General features: G+C 41.5%; 1 protein-coding gene and 1 long non-coding RNA gene across 2 annotated transcripts in view; both read right to left on the reverse strand.

Moving 5' to 3' along the window:
• Nucleotides 1-450, reverse strand: part of Adgra3 (adhesion G protein-coupled receptor A3) — a 99,046-nt gene extending 98,596 nt beyond the window's left edge. The window contains exon 1 of the mRNA NM_133911.1: nucleotides 6-450. Coding sequence (NP_598672.1) covers nucleotides 6-229 — 224 coding nt within the window. The 5' untranslated portion in view covers nucleotides 230-450. The remainder of the gene's footprint in view (nucleotides 1-5) is intronic.
• A 1,386-nt stretch (nucleotides 451-1,836) lies between these two features.
• Gm36702 lies at nucleotides 1,837-14,719 on the reverse strand. The gene is made up of 3 exons (XR_001784857.2): nucleotides 14,672-14,719; nucleotides 3,415-3,538; nucleotides 1,837-2,793 (listed from the first exon to the last, which is right to left on the reverse strand). It is a non-coding gene; the product is annotated as a predicted gene, 36702 (long non-coding RNA).
• Nucleotides 14,720-15,298: the final 579 nt, after the last annotated feature.

A 15,298-nucleotide genomic window follows, 5' to 3' on the forward strand; every position in this document is an offset into this window, starting at 1 on the left:
CTCACAGGGTGACCGTGCGGTTGGGCAGCGTGTCCGGGGGCAGAACCTGCGCGAGCTCCAGGCTGCTGCACACCACCTTCCCCTCGGCGGCGGCGGCCGCTCGGCCGGTACCCCGGGCCCGACCGTCGTGCTTGCAGCCCGCGGGCAGCGCCGCGGCCCCGCGCTCTCCTCCCCACAGCAGAGCGAGCAGCGCCAGCGGCAGCAGCAGCAGCGGCGGCGGCGGCTCCATGCCGCTGACCGGGCCTGCGGGGCCGAGAGACGGCACCGGCCTAGCGGGCGGCGGCGGGGCGGGGCGGCCCTGGCGGTGGCCCGAGCCTCCCGGCGGCCCGAGGATCGGTCCCGCTTCGCGACGACATGCTCCTTTGTCCGCGGCCGCGCTCGCCCTCCGCGGAGCCGCGGGGTCAGGGCCGCCGGGTCCCAGCTCGCCGCTCGGCCCGCGGGAGCGCCGCCTCCTCCCGCCGGCTCCTCCCCGCGCGACCGCTCCTCCCACCCCAGCCCCGCGCGCTCTCAGGCCCGCAGCCGACCCGACCTCGACCCGGGCACGCCCCCAGGTCCTGGCCGGAACTCCGCTGCTCCTGGACCCAGCGGAAGAAAGTTCTAGACTAGTCTAACTCCAGCAGCCCTGCGGCTCTGCTCCACGTTTCCTGGCGCCGCCGCCTGGCAGACAAAGCCGCCCTGCACGCCCCTAAGAGCCCTGGCTGGAGGGGGTGAAGTTCCTTTCTCCAACCTGACGAGGGGAAAGAGCCTGAAACCAATCTTTCCAAAGAAAGGCCATGGTAGAAAGTTTCATTATCCGCCAGAGCCAGAAACAGGTTTCTTCCCAATAAACTGAACTCGGAAGCTGCCCCTGGCCTGAAGCAGCTGTGGGCAGGCTGAGGATGCATGGGGACCATTCAACCGAAATTTCTGAGTCCACAGGTAGATCAGATGTTAACCAGTTGGAGCAACAGTGACGAAGCAGCCAAGAAACCCAAGCTGAATTTTATTATTCATGCCAAAGACCGCAGACCCCACCCTAACATTTGCAAGACCAGGGTTCTCCTACCCTATGTTTAAGTTTATAGAGACTATACAAGCCAACAAAATGAGTTTTATTCTCCTTTGAGAAACAGACTTCCTTAACATCCAGGAAGGAGCAACTTGGTATACAGAAACCTCGCGTACTTTGGAGTTCAACCCTGTAACTTAGCAGGTAAGGAGCACGTGATCACAGCCCGTGGACACAGCCAGTGGCCTGTCCATCCCCTGCTGGCCTTGCTTCCTATACTGGTTCCACTCAGCAACAGGTGGGGCGTGGCACCTGTGTACACACCTGTGCCCAATCAGCCTATCCGTCCCTCCCAACACAGCCACCCTTAGGCTGTCACAGAGACAGGAGTGGTTATTCCAGCTGCTTGATCTTACATCGAGAGAACTGGAAGAGAAGCAGGGTCCATGGCAGGCATTTTTTAACTTGGATCTAAAAAGACCTCCGAAAAAAAATTTCCAAGATCATGTCCCAGATATATGTATTTGGCGTTCTCCATAGTAAATAAGCTACCAAGACACTTAGATAAGTGCGAATTGTGCATCACTTGATACTTCTTGAGATTTAACTATCTAATATCTAAACACAGTGGTGCATATAGCATCTACTAATACATCAATGAGGAGAGAATTATTCTGGCTCTGGAAGTTGGCATGTGACAAGGAAAAGAGGGATCCAGACCTATAGTATCCAAGTTAGTTAAGGGTGGCTATCTAGAGCTTAAAATTTATCTACAATTCTGTAGGAAGTGGGGTTTTTATTCAATTTCACTTTTATTAAATTCAGCTTTAAATGCTATTACATATGTGTTGAACAGCACAAGTCTGTGCCTACAGTGGCTAAGAAAAGTAAGAAATCATAGCCATTATTAAGTCACTTAAAATTTACAACTAACTATAGGTCACAAACTCATATTTTCAGTTATAGTGAGGTTGGTCACCTTTCTGTAGAATTTATATGAAGATGATTACCCCTCCCCCTCCCATAAAATCAATACCTGTCATCATTACCTGTTCTCACCATAAAAATAAAATCTTACCATAATAATTTGAAAGCTTTTATTTGCCATGTTGCTGTTGATATAGCCATAGACTGGCGTATCATAGACTACATGAAAATGTTGATAACTATCACGGAGGTAAATGTGTTTGACTCTTCTAAGACGTACTTAGCATGCGCTTTAAGTTTGGCGTCAGATTTGTACTTCACGATGGTTGAGAATATTAAAATATAAAATCACCAGGAAAGGGTAGGTCACAAATAAGACCATGAATCTAGAGACAAACATGGATGAAACAATCCTATTCTGTGGGCCAGCTCAGCTTTCTTCCAAAGAAGTCATTCCGATGAGTGTTGAAAATAAGTCATTTAAAAGAAAAAAATCACAGAGTGGAGCCGGCTTTAGAAATTCCCAACACTGTAGACCCCAGAGTGTGCCGAGCGCTGAGTCTATGCAAGCACCGGGACATGGAGCCCTCCCTTAGAACTGCATAGATCTCAGAGGACGATGGAGTCCGAGCTTGACAGCTTCACCAGAATTTAAGCTGGAATTAAGCTACTCTCACCCTGACATCTTCTCGCCAGACAGGTCCAGTGACTGCTGCTCCTCCCTCAGGCCTGGAGCACGTGGCAACATTTGAAACTGTAGGGCTTCCTGGGTCTTGAGTTCTCACTGTGTCTGTGACTGTCCCATAGCAGAAAGTTCTAGAAACTGAGATGTTACTTCGTAACCATACAGGAACAGGGCAGCATCACGTTGGCTGTTGCTTTAAGGAGGGGGTATGGACCACATTCAGCATTTCATCAAGAACAGTGGTTCTCAGCCTTCCTAATGCTGTAACCCTTTTAATACAGTTCCTCATATTGTGACACTCATGTTTTGTTGCTACATCAACACTCTAATTTTGCTACTATTATTAATGGTAATGTAAATATCTAAATATAGATAACCCTAAAGGGGTTGAGACTCCCAAGTTGACACTCACTGGTCTAGAGACCAGTTGAGACCCGCTGGTCTTGTAAGGTTTGTAAGAGATATCAAACATGCTTTGTTTTTCTTGATTTAAAATAAAATACTGTATAAACTGTGTATGTCTGCGTGAATACCTGTAATGAAAATATGTTTTAATATATGTGTTCATAGATAATAAATGTGTCTATCTAAATTTACTGCTAACAGTTCCTTTTAGGAACCTTTTCCCGTCACCAGACTATGAGCTTCTAGAAGCCTTTCTTGATTCCCCCTTTCAAATCACTCTCTCTCTTTCCTCCATCTTGTGCCTCTGGAATCTGGATTGTTTAGATCCAGGGTCTAATGATTATCTAAACTTGGCGCATAACTTCCTTCTGTTTGAATTTTACATCTGTGTATGTTAGCTCTCCCTTACCACAGTTGTAGCTCCCTGATGGTCCCTGTTTCCCATGGCAGGTTGCTGCCCAAAAGCCACTCTTAAGCTTTTCTGAGGTGCATCACTTTCCAGCCATTCTTGTAACTACTGGTGGCAGATGACCCTGCAAAAGGAATCAACAATTATGCTGTTCACTAGTGTATATAAATTTAAGTGTGTATAAATTTAACCTAAAAGCTTGACAAGATTTTACCCAAAAATTCTATTTCTCAGTCTTTCAGATCAGTGCTTCCTAGCTGCTTATAACTGATGAATATCAGTTTGACTTCAGAGATTCTACAGTAGTTGTAGAAACTTCTATGTGTCATCTGTTTTAAAAGAGCCTATTGTCTAGAGACCTGGCTTGGGGATATAGAGCACTGATTACTATTTCAGAAGTCTATGGTTAGATTCACAACACCCACAGGGAAGCTCACAACCAGCTGTAATTCCAATCACTGGAGATCTAATGCCCTCTTCTGACTGCCTCAGGCACTGCGTACATGGAAACATAGAAGCAGGCAAAACACCCAAACAAACAAACAAACAAACATGCCTAAAGCCTACTGTGTGATTCTGTTAAGAGGAAGATGAGGGAAAAAGGAAAAGTGGATGCTAATAATCCATCCCTTTTTCCCACCACTGACATTTGCAACCTAGAGGTGAAATGTGTGTTTTGTAATCAGAAGGCAAAAAGCCTCAAGGAACACTTTAAATCATAGAAGGGTATTTAAAAACAGAAGCATTCAGCTTACTGAGATGATGGTCAATTGCCACTCAAGCCTCTGGACTTCTTTCCCTCAGTGGTGAGTATCCTTGCATTTATGTCACCATTGTTATAACTTTCTACCACCTAGGGCAGTCCTGGCACAAAAGCAACTCAACGGCATTTGATAATTTACAACATTTTAGATGTACTCATTTCTATGTTTCAGACATCTGCTGCTATCCCTCAGCCATGATGACTAAAGATAAGTTTTGTTGAAATAAGCATTATGGGTGGCCAAATATAAATTCCCAGCTATTGTTAACCAATGTGAAATGGATAAAGTTCATTCTTCTAGGATCAGATAGAAATGTGTAATGCCATGATTAAATTTACAGCAGGAAAGAACATCAATTGCTAGCACTTGAAAGGTCTCTGGAACACCTTTTGTAAGCCTTAGTAATTAAACAGACATTCTCAGTTCACTTTTGTGTGCTTGGATGGTAATCTATTAATTATGACATCTGTGGTTTGTATTTTTAGTGTTTTCGTAGCATGTGTTAGAATGTGTGCTTGGTCATTACCCAGGACCCAGATGGATCCACAGTGTTATCTCAGATATCCTGCCTCTTACACAGCTTTGGCCCCAGCTCTGGCTCACTGGTTAGGAGATACAGTGCCCTTCAGCAAGTCACTGTACGTCACCTTTTTAAATGAGGACTTAAACCAGCACAGGGTTTAAAGTGCAATTTTTGTCCTGATGAGCCATGAAGTCATTGTTGGTGTGCGGCAGCTGGGCTATTATTGGAATGTATCTTCATGACACCACTACTCTCTTTAGGTGACCAAATATTTTTCTGAAATGATATTTTCCTTCTCCATTCCAGTGTAATTATTATTGGTTATAAATACAAAGGAGAAATATGAGGCAAAATCCAACCAGCCGTGCCATGAGAAGAATTACCTTGATAAAACAGCGGGCACCAAGTGTTTTTATGTCCAGATCTGTTAGCACAGATTCATGGAACAAGAAGGCTTAGTCTATGCTTATATCACATGGTTTGTTTCATACACAGAGAGACATTGCTGGAGAGATGGTTCAGTAGGGAAGAACACTTGCTGCTCTTCTAAAGGACTGGAGTTTGGTTGTGAGCACTGACGTCAGGCAGCACAGGAACGCCTCTACTCTAGTTCAGAGGATATGTCATCCTCTCCTGGATTCTGGATGCATCTAAATGCACATGTCTCGGCATATGATCAAAGTGCATACATGCACATACACACAGATAAAAGTTAATATTTTTAAAACAAAGGATTGGGAAAAATTGAATCATTCTCCATACTGGTTCACAATATCACGGTCAGTGTCTGGATTAACTCATGTATTTGCACTTTTGTCTTTGATCTCAGACACATCGTTGTCCCTTACTGATGGGGCTTTAAAGGCTCAGCTCTGAGGTCAGAAAGCAAGGTGAGCTGGCAGGAGACCGTAGGGACCATTTGTTCTACTGGGCCCATGAAAACAATGCTTGCTGATCATACTTATAACCAGCCAAACTGCCCAGTGAAGGGCTGTGGATTGTGTATGTGCCTTTTGGACACAGCACATGTAAGGCTAGGTTAAAAGTCACTAATGAGGCTGATTTTCAACCCAATTAGTAGAGTGCTTCAAATGTCCCATGTATATTCAGGAAAGCACGAATAGTGGGCGTCTCCTGGGCCTACCCATTCTTTTCTGTGTATAAGTACTTCTCTCATACATTCCATCGCTTTTATCTGCTTACCACATCTACTCTGTTTGCTTTCCTATGTCTGCCAAGTCTCACATCTCTTTGCTCATAGACTTAACATTGTTTCACTCTCTCATCTCTCCCACATTTTTTTCTAGAACATGATTAAATCTTCTCAACTGAAACTTAAAACACATAACAGAGAGTGCAATGGCTTTAAAAAAAATTTAGAACCATAATCTACTACAGAAGTATAATGTCTTTCTAAGACAGTATTTCCTGAGTGTCTATGTTGCATGTATGTCACAGCCTGTCCTGTCCTGACTATGTATATTATCTATGTGGTGCTTCAGTCCTCCATATAAAGTCATAATGCTTAACATCTATTAGCAGACTAATAACTGTTGATGAAAGGCTCTGTAGCAGATTTACCAATCATGAAATGTCCACCTAAATCTTTGTTTTCAATGATAGCTTCCTCAGGGTCAGCTGATAGGAGCAAAATTCATTTTTTGAGCTAAGCAAAAGGAGATAGTATGTTTGAAACTATTCCATTGTCAACAAAGTAATTACTTCTTTGATTTGGCCTGTGATCTGGAATATTAACCACTATGCATCCCGTCTTTTGGTACACACACACACATACACAAACACACCACAGCTTACTGTTAAGTTTGATTTTTGCTTTAGCTGTTAAACTGGAGATGAAACCCAGGGCTTGCTTTGTGCAGGCCACACAAGTGCTTCACCAATGAACTATAGCCAACTCCTGTTGATTTCATGTTCTTTCATCACTTAGAGACCCCAAACAAATGTTACCATGTCACAAAACAAATACTGTAAATTAGTGACTCTTTAAAACATTAAATTTACGTACATTATTTCAAACATGACACAAACTATGTTTTATATTCTAAGTTGCTTCAATCTATATGTTAATACATTTAAATGCATGCATATATTATGTAAATACAAAACTGTTCAAGTATATACAAAATTTAAAAGTACACAGACCATTGATCTTGAAGATGGGGATCAGATTACTGCATTGACTACACCCTCACCTAGGTTACCATAAACAATGCATTGCTTTAGTGTTCTTCATATGTTGTTCATTGGTTTAAATTTAAGTTAATCTAACATTGAAAGCACACAACACATGACTTGCCCACAGGAGATTGCTCAAAACACAAGTAGAATTGTAATCTAGCCCTTTCCTCATGTTCCAGATGACAAGGCTGGAGCCTATAGAAATTAAATGAATGTGTCCAAGCTTCTTGGTCCTTGAAAAGCCTGAAGCACATACCTGGGAAAACTTTGCAGGTGTGATTTCTCTCCCTTATAGACCTATAATCAGGCATTCTTATACACCTGGTCAAACACTGACTTATAAAGATTGCTTGCTCAATGTCGGCAACCCTGAAGATTAGTGATAACAGCTTGCCCTCCAGTCACATTAGGAAGGTTAAGTAATGCCTGGGTGAAATCACTGGGAAAAACATCTATGCAACGATAGTATTTCATCACTACAAATTATGAAAATATTGTATCTTTAATAACACTATAATTAGACATACCAGCTTCTTTCATCACCCACTCTCTTAACTCCTGGGAGATAATTATCTCCAAGAGTAGTAGACTGTCCTTCCACCAACAAACCAAACAGACAATGGAGGCAACCAAAAGGAAGATTTCATGGAAATCAACCGTATGTTCTCTGCATGTAGAGCTCCTTTTGTGCACTTCATTGCATTCATTGCCCTCCCCACTTTGGAGGAAAGTACCCATCCCAGTACAGATTAGGATGCAGGACTCCAAGTTGGGTTCCATGTATCTGAGATGCTTTGAATGTCCAGTGCATCTAGATCATTTGTTAGTTTATTATTGGGTCTCAATGGTGGTAGACACTCCAAAAGTGGATTTATCATTTTTCAGTTGCTATGGTAAAATATCCTGATGAAAACAACCTAAGGGAGAAACAGTTTCTTCTGATTCACAGTTCTAGAGGGACAGAGTCCAGCATGGTAGAAAAGGCACAGCAACGGTCAGGGGAAGCACGGCGACAATAGCAGGAGCTGGCTGGTCACGCTGGCTAATCACATCTTCATCACAAAGAAGAAGCAGAATGAGAAAACCGGAAGTGAGGGAAGACTAGAGACTCTCCAAGGCAACCACCTGTGATATACTGCCCCCCAATAAGGCTTCATCTCCTCGAGGTTCCATAACCTCACCAAACTGCTCTACCAAGGGAGGCCAAGTGTTCAAACACAGGAGCCTCTAGGGGACATTTCTCATTTAACCCACTGCAGTGGTCCATAAAGAATTACTGGACAGGGAATACATTAACAGGGAATAAACAAAATAAATGAATAATATTTCTCAACTCATTAACATGTCATTTCATGACCACCCAATATTCACAATTAAATACCTACCTGATAACTTACACAAAACTTTTGTCTAATGAACTGGACTCTCAGCTCAGTTGAGTGTGCATTGAAACTTGTCACAGTTTTTCAATGCTTTGACTAGCTGATGCTGTTGCTGCTAGATAAAATGATAAAAATCCCAGTAGTCTGACTTGGTAACCAGCCCCAATCAGGAAAATTACTCATGTATTGGAAAGCTGTTTGGCAGTAAAAGCCCTGTATATTAAATTCTAAATCCACTTAATTAACTTCTCTAATCTTCATTAAATAAAGCTCAGTCCACTTTGATGGAAATATGTAATAAAAACAATCTCTCTGGCAGCTCATCCGGTAATGTGTTAAGTCTTGAGCAGAAGATTCTGCCCTAGGGCCCTGTCCAGCACTCTGACTCATTTATGTATACCTTAGCCTGGTCCTTTAATCAGCAAGGAATAACTTCTGTATTTATTGTTGTTTTCTTTGCATATTCAAATCCTCCCTTCTCCACTGTAACAGAACCCTGAAAGGAAGAGATGTAAGGTGAGAGTCCTTATTGTAACAACTCCAAATACTATCAGAACTCTTCCAATGTCAACCAAAGCAACTTCAATCGAAGCAACACAAATGTAATTCTAACTAGTTTAAACTTGAAAAGGAAGGTATTGGTCCATGTCAACAGAATATTGCTTAATAGCTGAATGCAGAGTAGTTGGAACAATGCTTTCTTCTATTTCCTAGTTCACTGATACCTTTGTTCTCAACTAAGAATTACTCACCTGTAAAAGGGCAGCCATTCTCCCAGACAGTGTCTTCAACTGTAAAATCTCACCAGGTAAAATAAGAACAAAGCAATAATGCCACGTTCCATCACTCTGCTAAGGATTGTGATTGCTCTGTCTTGAGGCGCACATGCCTGAAGACAGAACGTGGAGGATGAGTTGAACGTACATGGGCAGGCTGGAGGGAGAAAGTTCTCCAAATAGATCTCTGATGGTAAAAGAACACAAACCAGTGCTGTCTACCATCCTGGTCTCTCTCCTGTTAGCATATGACACAGACAAAACAATAGAAAGAAGAAGACTCAAAATGGTTAAAATGGATGACAAAGAAATACATGGGTTTTGATTTATGGGGTTTTTTTTAATTATTTGCTTTTTAAATGTACACAAACTGTAAGTATTATTTTAAGTATTATGATTCATTTTAATTTTTTGGTGGATTAATGAACAATTTTCTTCAACATCTAGCATGAGGAAATCATCCTTTCCAAGAGTGCTAAGAGGGCTGGAGACGCTCAGGGATCGTGCATTTGCCTAGCATGTGCAAGGCCCTCACTCCAGTGCTCAGGATCAGAAAAACAGGATTGAGAACCAATGAAATGAAGAAAGAGCTGAGGTGCTGCATTGTCATGTGATGTCACATGGGGAGAGTAAAGATGCAGTGGCTTAGTTGCCGCCATGAGAGTTATAAATTCCTTCAGCCATGGATTATGATCCATTCAAAGTCACCAGTTATAATTGCCCATGTCTTTCCTCCTACTTCCTCTCTTCCAAAGGAGAGACCAAGACTTTTAAATATAAAAATATGACTTTAACAGGCTAGAAAACATATCTATACATGAGTATATAGTCATTTCCACTTATGTGTCTTTAGACATTAAACCACTGTAAGACACAAACTGATCAATGTAATCACTTGAAAATTTAAAATCAGTCACAGGAAATCGATGGGTAAACTTATTTTAAAAATTTCAATATGCACTTTAATTCTTTTTTTAATATTGAAGAAACTACACTGGGAGCTAGAAAGATGACTCAGGGATTAAGAGTACTGGCTGCTGTCCCAGAATACCAAGGTTCAGTTCCCAGCACCCACATCACAGCTCACAACTGTCTATAATTCCAGTCCAGGGAATCCAGTCTCTCTTCTGGCTGTGAAAGGCACCTGGCATACAGATGGTGCCCAGATACACATGCAGGCAACACACCCATATACATTAAGAAAAAAACAAAACAAGTTTTGTTTTATTGATCAGCATGAAACATTAATAAGCTCAGATAGCAATAGAAACAGGTTTCATAATATGAAAAAATTCTTAGTCCCACCTAATAGTTAGAATAAATAGAATAGAAGCAAATATTTCAATCCATCGTCAAAAACTAAGACAACAGTTTTTACCCAGCAAACTGGAAAGAAGTGGACCAGACAATACTTAATGGCCTCCAGTTATAGGAAAGTAGACATCTTCCCTCAGGGCTGGAGGCCACACCAAGAGCTGAAATTATTTCTCTAGGAGAGCTTAGTACTACCTTCCAAACGGATAGAGAAACTCTGTCTTTGGAACAGAAATGCTGCTACCAGGAATTTTTCCTTCAGAATCATAGCTACATGTGGAGGGAGAGCAGACAGATGAACATTGATTGATACACTTTTTGTTATAGCAAAATCTTGAAAGAGCATCCATGATGATTATCTTAGTTAATCTTCTGTTTCTGGGAAGAGATAACATGAGCAAGAAAACAAGAGTTTATTTTGTGGCTTGCTTACAGTTTCAGAGGATGAGTAGGGTCCAATAACCATCACGGTGGGAACATGGCAGCAGGATGCTGGAGCAGTATCTGGGAGCTTACGTGTTGAGACAACAGCCACAAGGCAGAGACGGAGAGCTAACTGGAAATTGGGTGAGCTTTTGTTCCTCAAAGCCCACCTCCAGTGACACAGCACTTCCAACAAGGCTATACCTCCTAACCCTTCCCAAACAGTTCACCAATGGTGGAATTCTAAGATGTGATCTTATGGGAGCCAGTCTCATCCAAATCACCACTTTTATCAATAATTAAAGACATCAATGAGCTTAATAAGTTAGGATAGAGCATACATGGAGAGCAATAAAGACCTGAGGAAAGAGGATGTGAAGATCTATGTGCATCTGTGATGTTCCATTTCTGTATATGACACCTATTTATCTGTATATTTGTACTGTTTGTGTATAGAGTATTCATGGAAGGATATAAAAGATAATGTGGATAATGAATTTTTTTATGTCAGGGAAAAGGGTCAAAGACCTGGAAATGACTTACATTATATTGCGCACATCTGTATTAAATCATTTGATTCTTTAAAAAAAGAAAAACTATGTACTTACTTTTTAAGAGAAAGAGAGATTGATTTTACTTTTTAATCAAAAGACATATTGATTGTAAAATAGACAAAGCACAAATTATTGTGAGCACATTTTTCAACTTTCTGGCATCAATAGGCAGCAAATGATCACAGAATATATTGTGTTTTGAGGGCCCCTTGAAGGAGTCTCTCCGTTGTGCAGGCGCTATAAATATAAATGACAAGGAAAGTAACTATGGCCTTACTGAAGTCTTTAAAAAAAAATGGGTTGACTAAAACTGCTTGTTGTTGTTGTTGCTGTTGTTGTTCCTGCTGCTGTTGTTGTTGTTGCTTCATCCTTTTACAGGTAGATCAATCAGGTCACTGGGTGGAAAATAAAAGTTTTCATGGGAGTCATGGAAGATTCTCAGAAGTAAAGAGCCGCTCTGAAGGCCAAGACCCATCTGAGGCTCAGTGGCTATATATCTCTGATAGACTTCATTAGTCTTCAGTCTATTGGGAATAAAAGATATTTTAAATGAAACCCAAGGAGATGGAACAGCTTGTGGAAGGTTCCTGCAGCAGAAAAGAAAGTAGAACACGAGGACTCTGGAGAAGTCCAGAACACTGAAACAAACATGGAAAGAGAGCCATCTGCTGAGATCTGTGATATGGGTGCAGGGGAGACCCTTCAGGGACAGCATCCAGGTTTATCTTTTATGTTTGTTTGCTCATCATCATCATCATCATCATCATCAAGAATGTCCTTTTGGAAAACCAGAGAATGCCATACATAAGGCCCTGGATTCCTTTTTTAACACACACACACACACACACACACACACACACACACACACACACACGTACCGCATACACACATGTTCACATATGGAAACACACATGTGCACATGTACACAAGAGTACACACATGCACACACATAAACTACATACACATGTGTACCATGTAAACATGTGAACATATAAATAAACACATTACATGCAGATGTACATATGTACATGAATATACTACATATACACATGTTCCATTTACATATGCATGCATTATATGTACACGTGCACATATTAACACATATATGTACATACATATAGCACATATAGATATGTACAATGTACACATATTACACATGCACAGGCATATACATATCTTGACTCTTGGAAGCTGCTGAAGGCTGTAATGGAATAAAAGTTACATGTTGTATGTTTCTTTGGATTCGGGAGTGGGATTATAGAGGGAAAGAGAACTGTACAGGGGTGGGTTCTAGGAGTGATTAGGAGCTTGTAGCTCCAGATCAGACAATCTAAAATAGGACAGTGGGAATGACGATGAAAAAGGGTGCATAGAGCTGAATCCTATAGTATTTCAGAAAACCACAAGGCTCATTTTTGTGGCTGAGTAGAGGGAATGAGGGAGAAGACATTTGGTGTCTTGATTTGCCTTAGTGATTGATGGCACAATTCTCTTAGGAAAGACCCCTGGAGGAAGACCAGTTTTCATAGGAGGGTTATGTCGGGGCATGCTGAACCTCAAATTCATTTTCAAGTCAGTGGTTATATTCTAAGGCAGTATTATGAAGGGTGTGAAGTTTTTAGCAGTAGCTGGGGAATTATTTGTTCTTTTAAATCAGCGTACAAAACTTTTATTTGAAGCCACTGGTGTAGATGAGATTTCTAAGCAGAAAAATTAAAAGAGAAAGCAAAATGAAGTATTTGGTTTCTACCCTGGACCTTTAAGTATTTCAAGAGGAGAAGGAAGAAACAGAGAAGGATTTGGCGGGCAAGAAAGAAGGGAAAATTTGAGAATAAAGCCCAAATGTAGGATTTCATGTAGGATGGTGTGAAAGGGCTTGAGGATTAATCCCTATACTCGTCTGATTTTTGCTCACTTTTACAGAGTTAATGAGATCCCTTAGTGACAAATGAGATGCAAAATGAAAAAGAAATCCTTTTGTTTATCAGGAACAACAACAACAACAACAACAACAACAACAACAAAAAGTGTTTTAATTTAGCCATTCTTCAGTTGCCTTTAGGAGGAGCCAAACACCAGTTTAAACTGCATAGGGCCTGTTGTGATCAGCTCCGGGTTACTTCCAAACTCCGTAAAGTACAGTGGGTTTCAGGCTGTGCACTGCCCTAGGAGACCTCACCAACAAGCAGATTAGAGCTCCATTTTTTGAGAGAAAAGAATGACAGTAGGCCCCGGGTGGGCCCAGGGTCTCTGCCATCTGCCAAGCACCACCTCTCCAGCACAGGCTGATAAAGGACTTATTTGTGGGTACAGACAGGAGCCACCCTATGAGTTTATGCATACATGGGCAAATTGAGATTGTATCATAGAAAGCAGTCTAGGAACTCGTCAGACACACCAGGTAGAGCAGTGGCTCTCAAGCTTCCTAATGCTGTAACCCTTTCATACAGTGCCCCCCCAACCATAAAATTAGTTCCCTGCTACCTTATAACTAATTTTGCTACTGTTATGACTCATAATATAAATATCTTATATACAGTATATCTAATACACAACCTCCAAAGGAGTCATTACCACTGTGGTAGAGGAAAGGGAGCCATAAGTGATGATGGCCTTATGCCAGCTTGTCATTTGATGCCCACTGTGGGTCTCAAGGACCGAGAACTCCCCTACCCAGTTTGGTCCTCTGCCATTAAAGTAGCCTACTCAACCGCCTGCCATTCTGGACTTGGACGTGACCTGACCTGTTTCTTGCTCCAGCCTTTCGTCTGCCTGTTGAACTCTGCAACTTCACTCTCAACCCTGACTCTAGCTTCTGCAGTATCTTATCAATCCAAACTTTGTCTCTCCCCACTTCTGAGACCTCTTAAACTCCACCGCAACCTCCTTTTAAATTGTATCCATCATGTTACCCATACTTATGTATATATGCCTCCCCACACACCACACACACGCACCATGTGATATGTGATGAGTGATAGGAATTAACATTAATAATTAAGAGTAAAATAAAGTATTTGGATTCTCCTCAGCCAGGCAATCAAACCAGGTAGATTTTAAGACGAGTCATCAGTACTGAAATCATCATGGATTTACTGTTATTAAACAAATTCTGACACTGTAGAAACACTCAAATGAGTTCCTCTATGTATCTGGCATATCCTGTTGAGTACAGAAGCATGCAGTGTTAATATCACACATCCTAGTCCTTATTCATGGCACACACAGGTATTCTCCTTCCTTCCCAGACTTTCCTGCACTTCCTCGCTTAGATGTTAACACACCTGTCTTCAATTGCTGGCCCAACCTTTTTCTGAGTTACCTAAAAGTAAGAGACTTAGCTGATTCCCCTTCAACTTCTCCGGAATTCAGTTGAGTTCTTGAGAGAAAAAGCTAAAAGTTCACCTGTCTATGTGTTTCTCAAGATTCTAGAATCTTCCCATCACAGTGAAAGACTACCATCTCTGCCAGTCATTGAACTAGAGCCAACTTTTGACCATTTGTGCCTCTTAAATGTATATCTAGGATAGTCTTTTTGTAAACACTCCCTGAAGCAACGTTTTAGTCTTTGAGGAAAACAAACAAACAAACAAACAAACACAGGTAAAGGGATTAGGGCTGATGTTGAGAGGGAGTCACCTTCATCTCGTTGATGCTAAAGCAGGAACCAGCAAACATTTTATGCAAAGAACAGGTGTAAGTGCGTGAGCCTTTGTTGCTATATGGTCTCAGTTGCAGCTACTATGGTAAAACCACTGGGGGGAGGGGACGGTGTGCATAAATGTATTAGTACATCTCAGGTCCCATTAGACTTTGGTTTACAGACATTGAAATTGGGCTTCCATATAATTCTGACATGAAATTGTATTGTTAATTTGTTTTAAAATTTTGTTTATTATTGTTACTTGTCATTGTCGTTGTCGTAGTAGTAGAAGACTGTGTAAATACA

The sequence above is a fragment of the Mus musculus genome, chromosome 5 (assembly GCF_000001635.26).
Source record: "Mus musculus strain C57BL/6J chromosome 5, GRCm38.p6 C57BL/6J".
NCBI classification, from domain to species: domain Eukaryota; kingdom Metazoa; phylum Chordata; class Mammalia; order Rodentia; family Muridae; genus Mus; species Mus musculus.